Source organism: Polyodon spathula, chromosome 28 (assembly GCF_017654505.1).
Source record: "Polyodon spathula isolate WHYD16114869_AA chromosome 28, ASM1765450v1, whole genome shotgun sequence".
Classification (NCBI taxonomy): domain Eukaryota; kingdom Metazoa; phylum Chordata; class Actinopteri; order Acipenseriformes; family Polyodontidae; genus Polyodon; species Polyodon spathula.
In genome coordinates this window covers 4,797,534-4,820,438 of record NC_054561.1, presented here as the reverse complement: position 1 = coordinate 4,820,438, position 22,905 = coordinate 4,797,534, and the positions used below count along the sequence as shown (strand labels likewise).

Genomic DNA, 22,905 nt, shown 5'->3' with positions numbered 1-22,905 from the left:
GCACTTAAACTCCTCGGTTAGAGTTGAGACTGGCAGCTGCAGTATTCCTTTACCATCAAGTCCCACTCTGCTGAGGCAGTGTGGAACTTCCAACAATCTCCTGACTTATGAACTGATTAAAGCTTCCAGCTTCCCAACTTGTCAAGGAAACCTGGTACATTCCAGTCGCACGAGGAAAACATAATACAAAACAGGGGGTGCCTTCACGGAGATCACTCTGTGCAGATTCTGACGAATTTAGCCAATACTGATCTCCGTGAACACACCCATTGGCTAAATTGGTCAGACGCATCCAAGTTCCATTTTAACGACGTGACGTTTTCTCAAAGCGATGTCTCTCGCATCGCTTGCAGCTGGTGTGGAGATAGTCCAGTGTAGATGCAGATTTACCGTTCGGGGCAAACTTCTCCCCTGTGCAAAAGTCAATGTCTGAAGAAAAAAAAAAAAAAACACAAAACAAAACAAAAAGGTGCAAAACATTCTCTAGCATCCAGCAGTACATTTAAAACAAAGCCAAGCAAGGAATATTTTAACTGTTGAATGTATTATAAATGTTGTACATGTTATTGTTTGTGCTTGTTTAGCCCTGCCCTTTAATCAGCTGCATGTTGGAATGATAGGTGCTGTACAGCGTTGTGCGGCTCTGTGGGTTTACTACTGAAAAAGATTGAACAGTAAAAATGTGGTTTACCAGAGCTTCTTTGCAAAAATAAATAAATACATGTTCGCCTCACATGACTTCTCTACATTTTACACCCCAGCACCCACTATGGTACAGTTAGGCGCCACTGGATGTGTGCATGGTATTTTAAAAACTAATTGCACCGTAGCCCTCAAAATAAAAAGGAAGTGGCTGCAGAAAAAGTCGAGCGAACCCGAATAAACCCGAAACCCACAAAAACAGGAAATTAACGATAAACACAGGAAATACATTCTGCCACTTCGTCATACTGCGTACAAATTATAACTGTACAAACTAAATGTTTTTAGAGTTAATAACAGTCATGTGTTAAACAACACTGCAGTTTCGCAAAAAAATAAAGAAATAAAAAATGAGAGAGAACAATGACGTCATGTGAGGTCAGGGGTCCCATGGGCACCAAGATGGCTTTTGTTGGTGGAGGATGTTTTGATTTTGAAGCGTGTTAATCTCGGGATCAAGATTCGTGTCTTGCATAGCAAAACGTTATTTTAAAAGACGCGTTCAATAATATTTGGTGTTTTTTGGCTAGTAAAGAGCACGCAAACGACGACTAGTACTAATTATTTAAGTTGTTTGTGGTACAGTTTTTTGCAGATTGAATCTGTAAGAAACCTCTAATAAATGGCCGAAGGTGGAGCTGACGAGCTGCAGAAGCTCGAATATCTTTCCTTGGTTTCCAAGGTTTGTACTGAATTGGATAACCATCTCGGGATCAGCGACAAAGATTTGGGTACGAGTCTTACATTTTGACTTTGAGTTACGGGACCCACTGTGCTTGCTGAAATTCATTCCAGCTGAGCTCAATTGCTTAACTAGACCCTTAATTGAACTGATAATCTGTTCAATTAGATATTTCTGATTGATTTCAGCTCTTAAACAGTTGCAGAGGTCAAGTTACTTATACAATGTTATAGCTAACTTGAACTCTGCAAGAGCTGAAAACAGGTAAAAAGGTCTAATTAAGCAAAAGTATCAGTTCAATGAAAGTTTTAATTAATTGAGAACTCAGTTGGATTGAACCAGCACAGTGGGTCAGACCAGGATTGGGAAACCCTGTCGTAGTGTATTTTGTTTATATATGTAATATGGCATTTAATGTAAATGTTAATGATCCATTTGCACTTGTTTCTAGCTGAATTTGTGATAAACCTGGCTGAAAAGAACCCCACATTTGATTCCTTCAAAGGAGTACTGATTAAAAATGGAGCAGAATTCACAGTAAGGCTTTGAGATCTGACTGTAGAGATTCATTCCTAATTTGATGGATTACTTTTATTGCTTCCACAGACTCTGATTTAGCACTAATCTTGGACTACATTGCGTTAGTTAAGGTAGTCAAAGATTAGTCTTGTGCTTTATGAAACCAACCAGTAGCTTAAGTTAATATTGTTCCCTGCATTTTCAATAACATAGTAGGTTTTTATATGGTTTGTATTTGTTGTAAATGTTACACACCATTCATTTACAGTGGTTAAGTTAAATGTTAAAATTGTTTAGGGGGGAAAAAAAATAGCATAGTCTCATAGCAGGACATTTCCATTGCTCTTTTAGCTGTTCTGTTTTCATTTAGTGTTTAAACTTTTGCAGCCTTATTTTTTTTATTTAATAGTTTTTCATATGCATCTGACATTTATGTTATAAATACATTTTCAACCTTTGAAAATAATATAAGATTGAAAGACTTTTACCAAAATTATTTACCTTATTTTGAATCCAGTTTCTTATCTAAATCCTTTTTTTTTTTTTTTTTTTTTTTAGGATTCTCTTATTAGCAATTTGTTGCGTCTCATACAAACAATGCGACCTCCAGCAAAGCCGTCTGCAAGTCAAGGTACACTTCTACAGTGCTGCTGTCTAAATAATGTTGCTTTTAAATTCTGTGATTGATGTGTTAGTGCCTTATTTCTGTCTTCATCAAATCATGCTTTTCAGGGAAGGAACCAGTGCTTAAATCAAAGTCTGAAAAGGAGAAGCTGAAAGAGCTCTTCCCTGCCCTGTGCCGGCCAGATAATCCACATACGAGAGTGAGTTCAAATAAATTAATACAACATTCTTAGAATTCAGTATTAAACGACATACAGTTTAGGTTAGGTCTATACAGAGGATGCTTTTTAACCATTTAAAAAAAAAAAGTTATTGGATTGTGGAACTTAATGCAGTGTGTTTGCCATGTTTTATATCAAAGTAAATAACAGGATGTTTTTAAATAAGATTCATATCAGGAGCTGTTTGCATGCCCCATGCTTGGTTTCAGGAATGTGAAGATTGTTTAATGTGACTTGTCTGCTGGGAGACAGTTCCCAATAAATAAAATATATACCTTTGCAAGGAACAAGCACACTGTCAGCTATGATTCCAGTAATCCAAACATTTTAAAAGCTCTTAAATTAAACTATAAAATATTTTCATGAGATGAGAAGAATGAGACCAGTATGGCAATTTCTCGCTGCTGTAGACCCTTACAAATAGCCTCTGATATAACATTGTGTTACACGGCTGCACTATACACTTGTCAGGAACCTAGCTAATACACAGGACAGCTAGGCTGTTTACCTGTTATAAAACAAAACACACACAGTACCTTTCAGTTGGCAGCAGGGTTATATAATTGAACATTAATTGAACATCCTTATATGTCTGTGCAATTTTAAGGACTTTTGCAATCCATATTCTTGAGCAGACCTGTTATTTATTTCTCTTTGAGACTTGTAGTTTACAAAAATGGCCATTAAAATTCTAGTACTTTTTAGGGACTATTTAGTACATTTTTAGAGCACTGATGCAATGATGGCTCCTGAACTATTATACAAAACACTACATGTTAGAAGTTCAGTGCAGTTCAGTGTATGCAGCAAGTATCAAGAAGATATGTACTTTTGAAAGATCTGATCTCTCAAACAAGGCCCCATTTCATTGCTAATTTTCATCTGTCCTGGACACACCCCATTATAGGCCCGTACCTTTGCAATATCAAAGGCGAGGTGGGGACATAGTTGATGTGGAATGACCCAGTTATTTTTATTGAGTATAACTTTTCCAGATTACACTTGATGATGATGTGAAAGTAGCAGCCGATGCCATGAAAGAACTTGAAGCGTTCATGCCCAGCATCAGTGAAGAAAAACCAAGGAGCAGTAGACATCGGTAAGCAAAATTAAATTACTGCCATATTGTTATGGGTCATGGTTAACAACATTACATTAACATGTTAATGTTTAGGAAATTAAACAGAATCTTACACCTGGTGTTACTGGTTATTTTATAGCAGTTCAGACATTCAAGGCCATTGTTTTTCCAGTTCTTCTGATGGTGGAAAGAGAAAGAAGCGGAGCAGAAGCAGAGACAGAGACAGAGATAGAGATAGAGAGAGGGACAAGCACCGTGACAGGAAGATTCTTCACCGCTCCCGCTCCCGCTCCCGGGACAGAGGGAAGGGGAAATCCCGCTGGCGATCCCGGAGCAGGAGCCTCAGCCCCAGCAGAGAACGCTGGGACAAAGACAAGGGAGCCGACCGTTGGAAAGACAAGCATGTGGACCGGCCGCCTCCCGAGGAACCCACAGTGGGAGACATCTACAATGGCAAAGTCACTAGTATCATGCAATTTGGCTGCTTCGTGCAGCTGGAGGGACTGAGGTATGACATTGAATATTTAAAGGACAAGGTATATTAATAACTTTTAATTTTCCCTTTATTGTTTTGTATAAATGTCCATTCAGAGTATTTTCTTGAAAACAAGATATCTATTATCAAAATGGCAAAGTACAGTACACTAGAAATGATTGCTGTTACCAGTTGCAGAGAGACTTATTTTTATTTTATCATTTGTCTAATATCTACAAAGTCTAATGCATACAAACACCTGTCTATCATGCAGGAAACGATGGGAAGGATTGGTTCACATCTCAGAACTCAGAAGAGAGGGGAGAGTCGCCAATGTTGCAGATGTGGTTAGCAAAGGTCAAAGGGTAAAGGTCAAGGTGCTGTCTTTTACCGGATCTAAAACCAGCTTAAGTATGAAGGTAGGTGTTATTCAGATTAGTGTGTTAATTTCATTTATCACCAAACTCCTCAATAATGCGATCCAAGTCATTATTTTATTACTATAACATCTCAAAAAGCTCTGCAAATGTCTGTGATATTCTTTGAGCGCTGGATGTGGAAGCAGCAACCTCCTTTGTTTGTGTCTGCTTGTCTCTGTGTGGTGCAGCTGCTAGGGCTAGTGCTCACATGCCCCTTTTTTTTCGGTTTCATTCGGCCATTGAATGTTTTTCTCAGCTTTTTCTGTAAAAAAAACGACTAGAAACCTGTGCTTTACGTCTTTTCGATGATGTCGGACCCTGTCCGACATCAGGCTGGAAAGGGAAAAATGTAATGTCGGACCTGGTCTGACATTGGACTGCAAAGGGTTAAATATTGTTAATCGCTCCCTTTTATCAGGTATTGATCCTAACTCTATCAAGACTGCAATAGTAAACCACTGCTCAAGAAATCTACCTGAGATCACAATGTTCTTTATCACTACAGGCCGATTTCAAATCTTCCATTTCTGTTTAAAGTTTTAGAAAGAGTACTTGAGCAACATAACAAATTGTTTCATGAGAAATTTCAGTCTGGATTTCAGCCTTAATTATAGCACAGAGACGGCACTTATTAGAGTGGTTAATGATGTGTTGCTACATATGCCATACTATATAGACCATTCCAATTTACAGCCTCGCACTAATCTAGCCATGTTCATGCAGGATGTGGACCAGGACACTGGTGAGGACCTGAACCCCAACAGGCGTCGGAACATGGGTGGAGAAGGCAGCGAGGAGACGACCATGCGGAACCCAGACAGACCCAGTCACATGTCCCTGGTTAGCATGCCTGAGGTGGAGGACGACACTCTGGAGCGCAAACGGCTCACCAAGATCTCGGACCCAGAGAAATGGGAGATCAAACAGGTGGGTGCTGTATGAACACCTAGGCTGGGATGCAATGAGGACAATGCAGAGCTTTACCTTGCAAGCAGTGTACAGCATTTCTTTTAAAAAGTGTTGTTGGCCTGTTCATGTGTAGCGCAAGCTGATTGCTAATCCTGGCAAAACCTGGGACCTTGCTTTTATCGTTGATTCTGCTGTACTGAAAGTAGTCCAACACGGAATATTTGCGTTTTTGTCCACTGCTTGTTGGTGTGGAAGGCAAACTCATTGTAAAACAGACTATGTTTATATGTATAACTCAACACATTATCATGCAGAATGCAGCCAACTACTTCCAAGTGAACTTGAGCCATAGGCCTGTCATACTATGGACAGTTTTTAAAAATGGGTTTGTAAATTTGTTTTTTTTCATCTTTTTGGCTCACTGACCCATTTTCCTGCGTTCGTGAAACGGAAGCCATGTGCACTGTACTATATTCGTTATCCAGTTAAAAACTGTTACCGGCCCAGATGGGCCTGTGGTGCTTCATAACTGCCGGCCAAACTGCGATCTCTGCCGGGCCATGGTTAATGTCGAACCCTGCCATTTCAGATGATTGCAGCCAACGTTCTCTCTAAGGAAGAGTTTCCAGACTTTGATGAAGAGACTGGTATTCTCCCTAAAGTCGACGATGAAGAAGGTAAGGCCATTTCGAAACTCTTACTAAAGCAATGTCTTTATTTAAGGTGGAAATCATGTTGCATAGCAGTTTCACCCATTCAGGATATTACTATAAGGTTGATTGACCACAGTGTATAGGTAACAAGCTCAGGTGTGTCTTATTAAACTTGTAGTGAAAACAGGAACAGTTCAGTATGCTGTGCAGTGGGAGTCTTGTTTCCATCCCTGCATTAAACCCTGGAAAGACCTTTCATTTAAAACCTACAGCATTTTCAGTTTTTTGAGTCATAAGTAATTATTCTTCTACTAAAGGTAACCCCTTGTAAACTTATGGACATAATTTCTTACCTTGTATGATGAACTCGCACAACATGAACTCCCGGTCTCCATGTTGCTTGGTTCAGGAGAAAGAACCAGATCTCTTTCTCAGAGATCATTGTTATAGTCCTCATTAGCGCCAAGTATGTGCTCCTCCTGCATAAAACCCCCACATAACCAAGCCCAGTTGTCCAAATTTCTCCTGCGTATGCTTGGGTAAGGACTAATTTGCGTTTCGATTACCACTTTGATTTCAAATGTTACCCTCTCAGAATTTTTATCTTGCCTCAGCCACCTGTTCTGGTCTCTCCCTGTCCTCTATTAAGGTGCATGTTACTGCAATTTCCAGTATTCTACATGGTTGGGATAATCACCCTGTGGGCTCCCATCTGTTGGTTACCAGATTTGTTAAAGGAGTGAACCATTTAAAACCCCCAAGGAAACGTTATTTCACAATGGAGTCCCAGTCTGGTACGTTTGAGCCCATGGCAACTTGTGACCTGAAGTGCCTGACCTGGAAAACGGCTTTTTTGTTAACGGTGACATCGGCAAGAAGGGTAGCAGACCATCGGGGGGGCAACTTCTCATTTCCTTCAACTCACCAGCTAACAGGAAACCTGTCTTTTAAAAAGACAATTTCTCGCTGGATAGCATCATTCATTGAGTTCTGTTACAGTCTTGACAGCAAAAGAGTTCCAAGACCAATCAAAGGCCACTTGGTAAGGGGACTGGCTACTACATGGGCAAAGTTAAAATCTGTTTTTATTCAGGACATCTGCAGGGCCCCTGCTTGGGCATCTTTCAATACTTTTATCAAACATTATATACTTCAATTTTATCTTGCTTTCAACCTGCTTGTTCAGTTTTTTCTGTGGTTTCTTCTACTAACATCTAACCCTACCACACTTTATTCTACTTACTATTGGTATAGTTCACATTGTGTGGAGTTTGTCATACGAGGTAAGAAGACGAGGCTACCTGTAAAATTTTTCATAGGTTGATGAAATCCACACACCTATATCCCACCCTCCCCTGTTCCCCCTCTCTCCATTACTGTTTTTTTTTTCAAATTTGGACAACTGGGCATGGTTATGTGGGGGTGTTATGGAGGAGAAGCACCTGTTTGGCACCAATGAGGATTATAACAATAATTTCTGGGAAAGAGATCTGGTTCTTTCTCCTGGCCCAAGCGACACGTAGACCGCGAGTTCACGCTATGTGGAGTTCATCATCCTATGAAGAAACCATATTACAGGTAATCTTTGTCTTATTTGTAAAATAAGCGGAGGGAGTTGCCTTGGAAACAGACTGGCTCACTTTTTGGAGTGATGCTGGTATATTGCCATTCTCAAAACAAAAACACAATATTAAGTGTAAAACAGTGACAGCAGGTGACTAGAATGAAGCGTCTCATCTATATAGGCTTCTTTGTGCTATCAGCCCTAGTGAAATGTTTGCATTCCAGATGAGGACCTGGAGATTGAGCTTGTGGAGGAAGAGCCACCATTCCTGAGGGGACACACCAAGCAGAGCATGGATATGAGTCCTGTGAAAATTGTGAAGGTGAGGACTTTACCACGTACCTGTTGTGATTCCATTAGGAAGTAATCTCCTAATCCAAAATGTTTCTTTGTTCTGTTCTTTGGACAGTTCTTTTTAAAGGAGGGCTAACCAAGGTTTTAAGAGCCATTTTCATACCTCCAATATTATCACTGGTCCTGCTTTTTTGTGTGTTGAAGATCTTTTGGTTCATGGCATGTTTTTTAAAAAAAATGTTATTCTTCCATTTGGAATATGCAGAAATCTCAGATCAGTTAAACTGTCTGCTTCTTCCAGCTGTCTAATCACTGTGTTTGTTGTAGTCAAGTTGCATTCAGACCTAGGTACCATAATGCTGCAGTTTATCTATAGCAGGGGTTTCCAACCCTGCTTCAAGAGAACAACTGTGGCTGCTGGTTTTCATTTCAACCAATCTCTCTTACTTAACTGAACCAATTGTTGGTTTAATTAGTCCAGATTAACATGTGTTCCAGATCTTTAGCCACTGATTATGTAGACACCTATAAAACCTGCTGGATAGGGGCTCTCCAGGACCAGGGTTGGAGACCTGTGATCTATAGCATTGATTAGCTCTGCTTTAAACATAGCTTTACTGATTTTAGCCACATTTCTGCTCTTATTTTTTGTTACTGTTTTCTTTTTGCAGAATCCCGATGGCTCCCTGTCCCAGGCTGCTATGATGCAGAGTGCGTTGGCAAAAGAGAGAAGGGAGGTGAAACAGGCCCAGCGTGAGGCGGAGATGGACTCCATTCCAATGGGGCTCAATAAGCACTGGGTAGATCCCTTACCTGATGGTATGTTGGCAAATAAAATACATTAATTCCTTAACCTCCTCTTTGTTGCTTACATTCTAGGGTAGAAATGCAAATCTACTGGTAAAATCACATTTACTAGATTAACAGGGTCAAGTATTGTCTGTTTTCAAAAACAAGTAAGTGATGTGTCGCATTAAAATAATGCAAATTGTTATCCAGAAACGGATTCAAAAACTTCAAAATGTGCCTTTTGGAATGCAAAAATAAGAATTTCTTTCATTTATTGTTTTATTGCTATACTGCTTTATAGAAAGGAAGCCTGATAGCTTGTCAGGTAGCAGTTGTCACAAGAAAAGGTATACATATATACATAACATTACATAAGATGTATACCGATAAAGATAAACGTCTTCCTTTTTTTTATTATAACACAGTATAACTATTTACATTGTGCCAGCAAAATTGAGAGAAGAGAACATTATCAAAATAAATATGTTTCTGGGTTATTATGGTATAAAATTAGACCTCAAAGCAGATACGAAATCAGTCCAAGTGGCCCAATATCTCATGAATTTTTCTGATTGCAGTCTCAGAGAGAAGGTTAACATTTCTATTGCATAGATTTTCTTTACTATATCAATCCATTGATCATATGTTGGAGGTTCCTGAACAAGCCAATTTCTTTTAATAGGTCTCTTACTGGCTACTAAGAGAATACCCAAAATGTATCTATCTTTACTTTCGATTAACTCGAAAGGGAGATTTCCCAAATACATTGATGGAAATTCCAGTGGTACTTCAGCATGTACCAGCTTCTTAAAAGCTAAACCCAAAAATCTGTGTATGAGTCACCACCTTTTCCCCACAGAGCCTCCAACCCTGTCATGTACCCCTTCTCAGTTCAAATCTGTCTGAAAGATAACCATTCATTTTAATTTTTGCATGTGGGTTTGAAGTATATTGTTTGAATTCCTTTAATAAGTTTGTCATTAAAACCAATTTTTTTTTTAAGGCTTGATATAAGAATTCCCAGCTATCTCGATTTGAAAGCCTTTTTTTGCGTCCAAGCTAACCAGTACTGCACAGTTTTTTCCGTTTTGGATATGATTAATTGTGTAGTGTACGCCTGATATTATGTAGAATTTCTTCTAATCTCTTGACCACAATTGAAGCATAAATCTTATTGTCACGCAGAGGACGGAAACTGGATGAAAAGATCTGCATTTAGTCTGGTCTTTTTCTTCCTTTGGAATGACAGGAATAGTAGCTTCCTTCCAGGAAGGCAGAAGCTCTCCCCTTCCCCATAACCAGTTGCGAGTGGACAGCAGCATCGGGGCTACTTGATTTCTAAACCTGTAAAATTCGCTGGGGAAGCCCCAAGAGATTTATTACATTTAACATTTGATATAGCATTATTAACTTCCTTAATAGTTATTGCTCTTGTCAAATTGCTGTTTTGGTCCACGTTTAAATTAAGCACATGTAGATAATTTAATAAAGAAGCAGCATCTTGCCCATTTTTGTTTCTCAGGCTGTGTATATAGAGTTTTGTAATATTCCACAAAGGATGTTTGGATTTCCTCCAGTTTGCAGCATATCTGCTTGGTTTTTGGGTCTTGTATTTTATGAATTGTAGCCCTGGCCTGTTTACGTAATCATCTTGCTAGTATTCTCATTGATTTTGGTTCCAGAGTCATAATATTTTTGTTTTATAAACTTAATTTTTTTTTCCCACCTTAAGTTTGTAGATTTTATTTATTTTTACTAAAATTTTCAACAACTTCTCCCTTATGAGAGGAGCAAGTTCCTTTTGTTCTAAAAGTTTTAATTCAGTTTGTAATTCAATGTACGAGTTAATCGCTATAAGCTTTCTTCTGAGCACCGCTTTAACTATATCCCACAGTATTACTGGGGATTACGTTTCCTGTATCATTATTTTGTAGAACTATTTAGATTTCTCATTTGATTTGTTCTTTGACCTTATTGTCATTCTCCCTAGAGAGTTTAGATCATCGTTGTTTCATCTGATAGCTCCTTTATCGCATCGTCTGCTAACGAGTACAGTTGCGTGTGCTTTAAGATTTGGTCGGTTTTATTGGGTGTTTTATAATCGGACCGAGAGAGCCGTAGTTTTAGGCAGCCAGTAGTTCGACGTCCAGGAAGTCCCCGACTATTACATTTTAAGGATTTTTTTTCTTTCAAAGCTAACTGCTCATTGTTCTGTGTATGCATGAATGCAGGTGAACTGTGTTAACGTGTCACTGTCTTGCTCTATCAGCCGATGGCAGGCAGATTGCAGCCAACATGCGAGGTATTGGGATGATGCCCAACGATATCCCAGAGTGGAAGAAACATGCGTTCGGAGGCAACAAAGCATCTTATGGCAAAAAGACGCAGCTGTCAATCCTGGAGCAGAGAGAGAGCCTGCCAATCTACAAGCTGAAAGAGCAGCTCATTCAGGTGTCTGATTAGAATTGTGACTCCATGTGATAATTGTTTTGCTGCTCGGTCTCGCCTTCCTAGTACTTGCAGTCTTAGCCAGGCAAGAAGGCAGTTTGACTGCCAACCTCCCTGGTAAGGCTGAAAATTAGGTGGGTGCTTGGTAGGGAAGGTAAACTCGAAGCACAACACTTACTGTAAATGAAGGGTTACGTTTACCTGGTTTAAATACTATTGCTTGCTGCCACTGATTTGAAGGTTGAGCTAAGGGTGGGTGACACTTCCTTAGTCCAATGTCTGCTTTACTTTTTTTTCTGTTGTTGCAAGTATTTTCCTGTCACTCCATTGATCATATTTGCTCTAAACTTTGCATAACTTTACAGTTGTTTGCACAAGCAGAGATGGAAATGGCTCATACTGCATAGCAGTTTTACCCATTCCAGGTTTTAGTATGTGCTTGATTAGCCCCTCTGTAGCGGTAACACTCAGGTGTGTAAAGTCACAGTGAAACCAGGAATGGATTAAACTGCTATGAAATGGGAGTCTTATTTTCATCCCTGACAAGTTGAGTATTGGAATACTTTTTTTTTTTAATTTGCAGCTGCTTGAATACTTTTAACATTTAATCTAGAACTATGCTAAAATATTTAATAGTTAATTTAATCTAATGCATTTTACATTGCGTCCTGTTGCAGGCAGTCCACGATAACCAGATTCTGATTGTAATTGGAGAGACTGGGTCAGGTAAGACCACCCAGATCACACAGTACCTGGCGGAGGCAGGCTACACCACCAGGGGAAAGATCGGCTGTACCCAGCCTCGACGTGTGGCTGCCATGTCTGTCGCCAAGCGAGTGTCCGAGGAGTACGGTTGCTGTTTGGGCCAGGAGGTTGGTGCCATTGAATCCTTTAGCACCGACACCCAAAATGCGCAGTAAACTACAGTGTTCTTCAATTGGAGGCCCTCAGGCCAAATCCAACCTGCGAGAGCCTTCCTTCTGGCCCGTTGGGTGTCCGCTGCAGTGCTGCCAACTTTATTTAAACTGTTATTATCAGAACATATAGCCAGATGATCATTTTGATGCGAACTGTAAGCAGTCGAGTACATTCTGTTTTGGCCGTTTCGACAATGTCTATATATGTGAAACTGTGGTGTGTGCACAGTCTAGAATATGTGAGTCTTGCAATATGAATTTGCCTTTGGCCATTTTCTCTACATTTTGTATAGGCAGACCTAACTAGCAGTATGTTATTTATTACAGATCCATAAGTGGCTTAAACTAAGTTAGCTGCATTTTCAATAAATGTATGTATTTTGATCAGACGTTACTAGTGAGAAGGACTATAAAATGTATATTGTAAAATAATTTTAAATTTTATAGGGTTTTAATGTGAAACGACTAAATGTTATTTTAAATCGTCCAAGTATTTACTTTCTCGTTAAATACAGAACGAAGAACGCTAAAACGAGAGTTCAACATTTTAATAAGTGTCTAGTCTGAATTTCATGTTAGTACATTTACATACATACATACATAGTGTGTCCTGCATTCATTCTTATTTAAATTATAGATGAATCGCTTATTTAAATGTTGCACCCTTGTTTGCACGCAGTAAAACACGTACATTAAACCAATTTTCTGAATCGAATCAAACTATTTGATAACTCTTTTCATGGCAGAGCCGTCGCAAGACGCTTAACAGAAAACAACAGTTCAAAACTTCAACAATAAAACTGCAAAAACCATAAAAACAGTGTGTGTGTGTGTGTGTGTGTATATATATATATATATATATATATATATATATATATATATATATATATATATATATATATATATATATAATAAATAATTATAATTAATTCAGGGTCTACCTAAATTGTGATTCCGCGGAAATCGTGAAATTGAGGGGTGACCGCGAAATTCACCTCTTTTTTTAGGGACCAATGCATTCTGGACAAGTGCGGAGCTAGAAAAAAAAAAGAAACCATGTTTAAATGAACTGCTGCACAACACAAATGAGGCAAACTACGTATCTGCCTTTTTTTTTTTTTTTTTTTTGTGCATTGTACTAAGGCAAAAAAAAAAAAAAAAAAACCTCCTTAGACAAATAACATTTCCAAAAAAATTCTCCAAAGCAATTAACGTTCTTGTTTACTGTTTAGGTGACAGTGATGTTTTAATCAGGCTTTCAGTGCCTCTATACAGGCTTATCTCTGACTACAGGGGGTGGGGATGTGTATTCATCGATCAGTGCGGAACATGTAGTCTCAATGTATGAGCAAGCCAACTGTGGGGGGATGCTGCATGCTTGCCTTTAACAAAGTTAGGACAATTTGAACTTGAATTAGCTGATTTGCAGGACAAGGATTTATGGAATTCCAAATTCAAAGACATGGTGACTGAACTTAAGAATCTGGAAAGGCAGAAATCTACCCTGGCACTACAACACAAGTGGTCCCAAATGGACGAGCTTAAAAAACAAGACCAAATTGTGTTTGAAGTTTGGAATTGCTTACCCTACACCTACAGTCAGTTGAAGACATACCCATTTGGACTTTTATGAATTTCGTAAAAAGCAAACTTAGGAGCCAACTGAACGATTTGTATTGCTTAGCAGTTTGCATTAAGTTTTCTCCAGGCTTTAAGATGATAACTTTCACCTTCGTAACATGACCAGGATATGCAAGGTTTCTTTTTTTATTTTTTTTTAAGACAATTTGATTTTTGCCTCAGTAAAAATCTATTCTTAGCAACGCCCCCCTGTAATATATTATTATTATTATTATTATCAAGTTATATGTTAGAAAAGCCCCACCTGAGTAATGTAAGTGCCCCCCCCAAGATTTGGACATTGCCTTATCTGGCCCTCCAGGGAATGTAGTTGAATACCACTGCTCTACAGTATCTTTTCCTGGAACATTTCTGAAATAAATCTTTATGCTGTACCTGAACTCTCTTCATTTTCTTCCAGGTGGGTTACACTATTCGATTTGAAGACTGTACGAGTCCCGAGACTGTCATTAAGTACATGACAGACGGTATGTTGCTCAGAGAGTGCCTGATTGACCCCGACCTTGGCCAGTATGCCATCATCATGTTGGACGAGGCCCACGAGAGGACCATCCACACTGATGTGCTCTTTGGGCTGCTTAAAAAGGTACACTGCTATTGAAGCACTTCATAGAGTACAAACTACAAATACACATCCCTTGTAAAATGGATATAGTGGAGGCATAATACAGTAGGAGTTTACATGTATCAAGGGAACCTATTTGCTAATGACTTCTTTAGCACATTACTGAAACACAATCTGGGAGTGTGTGACACTTACATTTTTACATGTGCCCCTTATTGGCTCAGTCAGATATGGGGGACCTTATGTCATACCAACCGGTTAAGCCTGTAGCTCTAGGTGTGGCCCCTGAATGGCTACATTTCAGCTGTCATGGTCTGTCCAATAGGGTTATTGACACCTGTGCCTGTGCACTTGTGTTGGTGTCGGGAGGGGGTTAGGTTGCTCCCTGTCAAAACACCTGGGCATGTGAATTGATTAAATGATTTAATTAAGGCTCCAACCACAGTTGTATAAATAAGGTGATCACAGGTGTTAGATTGGATAGGATAGGATTGATGTTGGTGTTAGAGGTGGAGGTGCGTGTTCTGGGTTCCGTGTTGTCTTGTCTTGTCTTATGTCTGTGTTTTGTTAGACCCTTTTTGTTTTGACTTTTGTCCTTGTTTTATTTGTTAATGTGTTTTTGTTCAGGTCTGTTTTAGTGTTTTGTTTATTTAGAATTATTAAACGTGTGCTTCATGTGCCTTCTGTGATTGAGCCTCTCTTCTTGGTAAACAACAGTCGTTCTGCAATATTGCCCTCACCCATTAGGTAATGGTTACATTTCATACTAGGTTAGGTTATTATCGTAGTCCTGGTTCCCTAAAATGTAACCATTAACGTTCAAGGTCATTGTGTTCATGATTGCAGCAGGCTTGAAAGGAAAATAATGCTGAGGTCTGTGAGCGCTGTCATGAGCGTCACAAGCTCAGCTGAGCAGCTTTGGTATAGAATATTCAGGTGTTAGGAGGTAAACGCCCATTAGGTAATGGTTACATTTCCCAGAGAACCAGGGTTATGTTAATAACCTAATGTTTTCATATGATTTTTTGTTGGGGTGTAGCAAGTGTTCAGGGAAATACTTTAAAGGGATAGCCCTAGTGTTCTTCCTAAAAATGTGAAGTCTGTATGGAAAATTATTTTGATTTACGGTACAAATGGTTGCTTGGCATACTATAAACTTGTATTTGTAAACTGACGCACTTTTTTTTTCAATTTGAAGATAGATCTGATGCAGCACACATTTGTAATATTAAAGGTGCTATGTGCTAACATGCCTCTTGTGCAACTTTGCAGACTGTGCAGAAGCGCACTGACATGAAACTAATTGTGACGTCGGCCACGCTGGATGCTGTGAAGTTCTCGCAGTATTTCTATGAAGCTCCCATTTTCACGATCCCTGGAAGAACATACCCTGTGGAGATTCTGTACACCAAGGAGCCAGAGACAGACTATCTGGATGCCAGCCTCATCACTGTGATGCAGATTCATCTGACTGAGCCTCCAGGTACGAGTACAAAAAAATACATACGATAATCTCTAGCAAGGAAGCTTCGCTGCAGTGACCGGCTTATCATTCTGCACAAAGTACAATTTATATCGAAACATTCTAGTTGTAAAACAATATGAACGTAAGAATTTGCTAGAAACATTTTTATGTTGCTGTTTTAAATTTGAGCTTTGTGTTGAAATGTCTCCATCAACAAAAACTCCAATGCCCATCTGTGGCTACAGTCTACAGACATTGCATGTAGAATAGTTCCACTTCATGATTTTATTCCCGTCTACCAACCTTACTTAGAACTGGTGCAGTCGTTGTGTAGCTGAAAGGTATCCCACTGACCATGCTTAGAGTACTACTGTCCTTTTTAGAATAAGCCAAACTGGTAATAATTGTATTTGTAATACATACATGTTAATGCCCACCCCCTGTCTTGATTTGCTGTGTAGGTGATGTTTTGGTTTTCCTGACTGGTCAGGAGGAGATTGACACTGCCTGCGAGATCCTGTATGAGAGAATGAAGTCCCTGGGACCGGATGTCCCAGAGTTGATCATCCTCCCTGTCTACTCTGCTCTGCCCAGTGAGATGCAAACTAGGATATTCGATCCAGCTCCGCCTGGCAGCAGAAAAGTAACTGCTTTGAACTCTCTTTAGATTTATTTGACTTGCCATTGCTGGGCTTAGAGATGACCTCTGTGACTTATTACTAAGCGCATGCTCCTATCCAACAACATGTAGTTGTCCAGTGAAGTAAGCCAAGTGTGGAACAAGTTGCTTTAGACACCAGCAATAGCAGGGTAGATCTTATCTCTAATCTTTAACAGATATACTTCAGATTTCTTGAGTTTTTGCAACTCGTTTTAATTGATCCAGAGTATTGAATTTTAAACAGGAGATAAGGACATATGCAATTTTTCAGCATTTTATAGGATTGCTATTTGAGAGCCTGAGAAATTGAAATTGTTAGCTTCATCATTTTGTTTTGTTTTTTTGTTTCAAAGGTAGTTATTGCTACAAACATTGCAGAGACATCATTAACAATTGATGGGATTTACTATGTGGTGGATCCGGGATTTGTAAAACAAAAAGTGTACAATTCAAAGACTGGAATCGATCAGCTGGTGGTGACTCCAATTTCACAGGTTTGTTTTCTGTTGCAAATAATTTTCAATCGAATTTGACTTTAGCGCTTTTAGTGAATTAACAGAGATTTTATAGTCTGAGATTGATATAACCATTTCAAGATGTATGATAGAACTACAGATTTATAAAGAATATGTTCTTGAGCTGTGCAACCTCTTAATAACTAAATGCACAACTATATATAAAAAAAGGAAAATTTGCAAATATTGCATCTCGTTTGTCTGCAATGCAGATCTTTGAGAAACAGGCCCCCTTGTTTACAAGTTGTGTAGCTCCCAGTCCTCAGCTGTACAATTGTTCCATGTTTTTCAACTATTTCTTTATCTAATCCGTGAATGCTTTTTTGTCTCTCCTAAGGCCCAGGCTAAGCAGAGAGCTGGCAGAGCTGGCAGAACAGGCCCTGGGAAGTGTTACAGGCTATACACAGAACGTGCCTACAGAGATGAAATGCTGACTACGAACGTGCCAGAAATCCAGAGAACTAACCTGGCCAGCACTGTGCTGTCACTGAAGGTATCCTTTTTAAATTGCAATCAATATGGTGAAATGTGAAGTGCTAAAATGCAGGTGCTGGAATGTTACCTGGGCAAAATTCTGATTTTGATTGTAACATTATGCATCACTGTGACAAAGTGGCCGAGTGGATGCAGGTGCAGGAGTGATGCAGCATGTGAAAGAAGCAGAAACAATAATTCCCTGGCAATACACACCAATGTGTACTGCACGGGGTAAATAACACAAGAAAAGACTGTCCCAAATAATAAACAATATCCGCCCCACAATAACACGAACACGGTCAGCAATCCTGGGTGTGTGCAGTAGTGCTTGTGGTGGGTGCAAGTTTATATTTGTGACAGTGGTGAAGTGCTGTCTGGTTTAGTGCTGGCCCTTGGCGACAGCTCTGGAACTGTGTTAGCTGTCTAGTTACATACAATTTCAAACAAACAAAACACAGCACCCAGTATACAGTTTCTGGTTTATTTCGTTTAGTCCTTCTCGGTTTTATCCACAACAAACCAATCCGAAGGAACAGATTACGATTCTCCATCCCCTTTTATGCTGTCACACATGACCCTTGGTAAACATGAACTCGAGGTATAAAATTAAACTGAACGACCGATATTGTAGACACAACGCTTGGGCAAATACAGTTAGTGGGCACTTGAATGGGAGGGGGTGGATACTGAAGAAATGGACTGAAGATGACATTTATTTTTATGTTTGTATATATTTATATACGTATAAGACATTTATACTGCAAGTGCATTTATTTACTCAGATATGGTATGATAGTAAGGACCCCAAAGGTGCCTTTCATAGTGCCATTTAATGTCCCAGCCATACTGTTCGTAAATTAACCAATTAATTATTTCCTGAACAGCGCCTCATATACATCCTCACCTCTCTGTGTTTCTTGTTTCCTGCTAAGAAAGTAAAGCTTACAAATGAGGAGGTGGCCATTCGGCACATCATGCTTGCTGATAGATCCTGTAGCTTGTTAGTCATAGTACTGTATTTCAAAATGCGGTATATAACTGAGGGATCATCACAGACACATTTTGTTGTTTTTCAGTAGGGAATTCAGATGGTACACCCCTTATCGGAGCACTGTTATGAGTAGTTTGTTTTTGGATTCATGCAATGGGTTGTTTCTTTTTCCTGTCACCAGGCTATGGGGATCAATGACCTGCTGTCCTTCGATTTCATGGATGCCCCCCCAATGGAGACTCTGATCACAGCGATGGAGCAGCTGTACACCCTCGGCGCTCTGGATGATGAGGGGCTGCTCACACGCCTGGGGCGCAGGGTAAGAACGCACTTTTAACATCGTTTTTATTATAAGGGTTGTAACTGATGGAATGCACTTTGTTGGTTAATAAAAGCAAAGGCGGCATTTGAGGGGTGTACAGAATTTCACATGGCTTAGGTGAGATCCAAAAATTCCCTGTCCTGGATGAATCACAGACTGTATATTGTGCGCAGATTTAAAAACACTTAAGTATACATGATTAGCAGTGACATGACGGGTTCAAGTGCAGATACAAATAGATTTTTGAAAACTACATTGTGTTTTCATAGTTTTGCTGCTGGGATGGAGATCTGGTTTCGGAGTAGAAATTGTGAACAGATTTTAACCCGGTTTCTGTGAATCCTCCGCATAGGTAAATTAATGGTATTATTGACCAGTCTATCTTCCTTTTCTCAGATGGCTGAATTTCCTCTGGAGCCCATGCTGTGTAAAATGCTAATCATGTCCGTCCATCTGGGCTGCAGTGAGGAAATGCTGACCATCGTCTCCATGCTTTCAGTGCAGAACGTCTTCTATAGACCAAAGGTAAGCTCAGCCAACCAAGTTTCAAAGATAATATATTAATTAGTTATACTGCAAGGTAGAATGTGGTTAAATCTGAAAATAGAGCCATTACAATATTTGTCCACAAGTGGGCACCATGGTCTATGTAGTGTTTATGAAGAAAAGTGGTTTTCCCTTTAGCATTCACCGACCCAGCTGGTTTTGTATAAATCCAGGCACAGATTTATAGCAATTCAATTAAGTTATTGTAGATTACATTTGACTTTTAGAATTTAGATGAACTAACAAATTGTGGCTCATTCTACTCTGTTTTTTTTTGTGTGTGTTAGGACAAGCAAGCCCTTGCTGACCAGAAAAAGGCCAAGTTCCACCAGCCTGAGGGAGACCACCTCACCCTGCTGGCTGTCTACAACTCCTGGAAGAACAACAAGTTCTCCAACCCCTGGTGTTACGAGAACTTCATCCAGGCTCGCTCCCTGCGCCGGGCACAGGACATCCGTAAGCAGATGTTAGGCATCATGGACAGGTAAGGACACCTCTGGATTCTAAGAAGTTGGGTTCAAGCATACTAGATAATAACTATAGGTAAAATTACCATTTGGTCTAAAGAAAAAATACCCTCCCACCCCCCATGATGGGAACACTAAAGCTGTGGTTCCATCTGCCACTGGGATTGACTTGAAATAAATTTGAAATCAGAGTCCTTCATTCCCATAAGCAACAGGTAAAGATTAAATCAACTTAAATTGGGACTGTCAGCCTTAGATAAAATTGCAGGCTGGCAGAACCCAATATACCCTATTTGCACTGATGAGGGTCTAATGTGAAGGTTTGAAATCTCCGGCTGCAGAACATGAAGGCTGTGAATATATTATACTGTCAGAGAAATAGTGGCTGGCGAATTCATTCATAAATAGCATGACAAGAAGACCTAATTCGTGATCTTCAACTTTTGTGTATCTCCGGGTTGCAGATTGGATTGTAGACTTCAGATGGAACCATCTGCAGCTTCTGTTTGTGTTGGAAGATGATTTGAGTTACAAACTGGTTTTCTGGTGCAGATGGAAATGTGGCATTAGTGGGCCTTGTTCATGAAAAAACAAACATTTCTTAAGCCTTTATCTTGCATAAACAATGCAACAATTGTCAGATTGTGTAGTGTTTTAAACTATGGAATTTTAAATTGATTGGCTATTGTTTAATTTATTTTTTTTATTCTAAAAGGCATAAACTGGACGTGGTATCTTGTGGCAAAGCTACAGTCAGAGTGCAGAAAGCAATCTGCAGCGGTTTCTTCAGAAATGCAGCTAAAAAGGACCCTCAAGAAGGCTACCGGACCCTTATTGATTCACAAGTAGTCTATATTCACCCATCTAGTGCACTTTTTAATAGACAACCAGAGTGGTAAGTAGTAGATTCTCAAAATGTCTATTGATGTACATTTTGAAAGTTGCCAAAGTTGGTTCTAAATGTGTATATTAAATGTATTGCTTTCCAGTGCACACGAAAGCTAAGTTGTAACTGTGGGAGGAAATGTCCCTCTCAGTCTGCCATGGCTGTTCCTGACTATATTCTGATATATGTGGAATAAATTGTCACGTGTTTGGCTGAGCAATTGTTAACTATGTTTTGGGAATCACTCTCCCGAACTATTCTGCCTGTTATGGACTTGGATCAAGATGACCTACTTTTTTTCATGTTCAAGACACAAATATCAGTACGTATCTTTTTGTACAATAGGAATCCAGGTGTCCCATTTTAAAATGTTCTCAAGCTTTCAATATATTCATCTGCCTCCTCTCCCTTGTTATCCAGGGTGGTATACCATGAGCTGGTACTGACAACAAAGGAATACATGCGAGAGGTGACCACCATAGACCCTCGCTGGCTGGTGGAGTTTTCTCCAGCCTTCTTCAAAGTGTCTGATCCAACCAAACTCAGCAAGCAGAAGAAACAGCAGAGACTGGAGCCTCTGTACAACCGCTACGAGGAGCCCAATGCCTGGAGAATCTCTAGGGCCTTCAGACGCCGCTAGAGGCCTTGTCACGAGGAGGCTCAGAGGCGAGGCATGAAGAACTGTACAATGCAGTCCGTGCTGGGATTATATTTTGCTTTCAGATCATTAATCCACATGAAGATTGGCAGACAAAAGCAGAGGCTGTATTTAAGAATATGTATATTTTCCCTCATTTTCAAAGGAACACGATCAGAACTTTCATTTTGTTGCTTGGCAGTGGTTGTGGATTAATTTGTTCTGCGCTGCCATATAGTGGCAAAAAATGCCCCCCCCCCCATTCAGAGCAATTGTCTTTTATAGAACCTGTTACATTTCTCATTAAACGTACTACTTGGATAGAGTAAGATTTGCATTGAATTCAGATTGTCATGAACACTGTAATCAAATGGTTAAATACAGTAGCTCTGAAAACCATGTTTTTCAAACTCATTGTTAATCATCATACCCCTGAATCTACAGAATTAAGTGGAACAGTCCTGCAGTGAAATATTGTGTACTGTACTGATTTATTCAATGCAGCCAGTTACCAACTTACCAGCAGCATTACAAAAACTTTATGCAACTAGCAACAAACAACCTGGGCTAACTTTTGATTGTGTATTACCCACATTAGTGTGCGCTACAGTGCTTCCAACTTTTGATATAGTACAACCAGAATGGAAATTGGAACCATGTTAGTTGAGCTGTGGACAAAAGGAAGTCCCTTCCCAGCTTTCAAACATTAATTGACTTGGGACAAATTCAGTAATTGTTCTTGTACAGCACTAGTTCGTTTTTAAAAAATAAATAAATAAAAAAAAAAATGTTTCATATATGCAACCGAAAACAATACAAAAGTAGCTGGCACCTTTTCTGTTCGTGTGATGCAAAGTTATGTTTGTATCACAATATCAGGTATTAAGAGTAACGGAGTTGAACAACTCCATGACTCATAATAACAATCTCTTTTTATACAGCGCCTTTCATAGTGAACCACCATCACAAATCGCTTTACAAGATACGAGACTAGAGTGTGTGAACTATGCATCAGCTGCAGAGTCTCTTACAACAACGTCTCACCCCAAACACAGAGCACAAGAAGGTTAGGTGACTTGCTCAGGGTCACACAATGAGTCAGTGGCTGAGCTGGGATTTGAAACAGGGACCTGCTGGTTACAACCGGTTTCTTTAACCACTGGACCTAATCATAGGCAGTAACCCAATTCCCTTTTCACTAGGAAAGGGTTAGAGAGACCCTGAGGGGTAAAATGGTTACATTTCTGTTTCAGGGAACCAGGGTTATGATAATAACCTAACATGTTTTAATGACTGTAAATGAGATATTGGCGTGCTTGCTTTTTTTTTTTTTTTAAATCATCATCTTTTTTTTTTATTCTTGTACGCATATACATCAAAATGTACATTTGCAAACATACAGCACATACACCCCTGCCAATCAGCCCCACAGCAA

At 39.5% G+C, this 22,905-nt stretch overlaps 1 protein-coding gene across 1 annotated transcript; it reads left to right on the top strand.

Annotated features, from left to right (window-relative positions):
* Positions 1–502: 502 nt before the first annotated feature.
* Positions 503–21,869, top strand: LOC121301840 (ATP-dependent RNA helicase DHX8). Its single transcript, XM_041231474.1, has 23 exons — positions 503–1,433; positions 1,836–1,921; positions 2,462–2,534; positions 2,636–2,727; positions 3,744–3,847; positions 4,002–4,337; positions 4,579–4,723; positions 5,447–5,650; positions 6,222–6,309; positions 8,074–8,171; positions 8,815–8,962; positions 11,202–11,383; positions 12,058–12,252; positions 14,339–14,524; positions 15,776–15,986; positions 16,430–16,611; positions 16,983–17,123; positions 17,482–17,637; positions 18,794–18,931; positions 19,331–19,459; positions 19,768–19,964; positions 20,663–20,842; positions 21,254–21,869. The coding sequence occupies exons 1-23, from the start codon at positions 1,325–1,327 to the stop codon at positions 21,471–21,473; spliced, it is 3,600 nt and encodes a 1,199-aa protein (XP_041087408.1). The 5' UTR covers positions 503–1,324; the 3' UTR covers positions 21,474–21,869.
* The last annotated feature ends 1,036 nt before the right edge of the window (positions 21,870–22,905 follow it).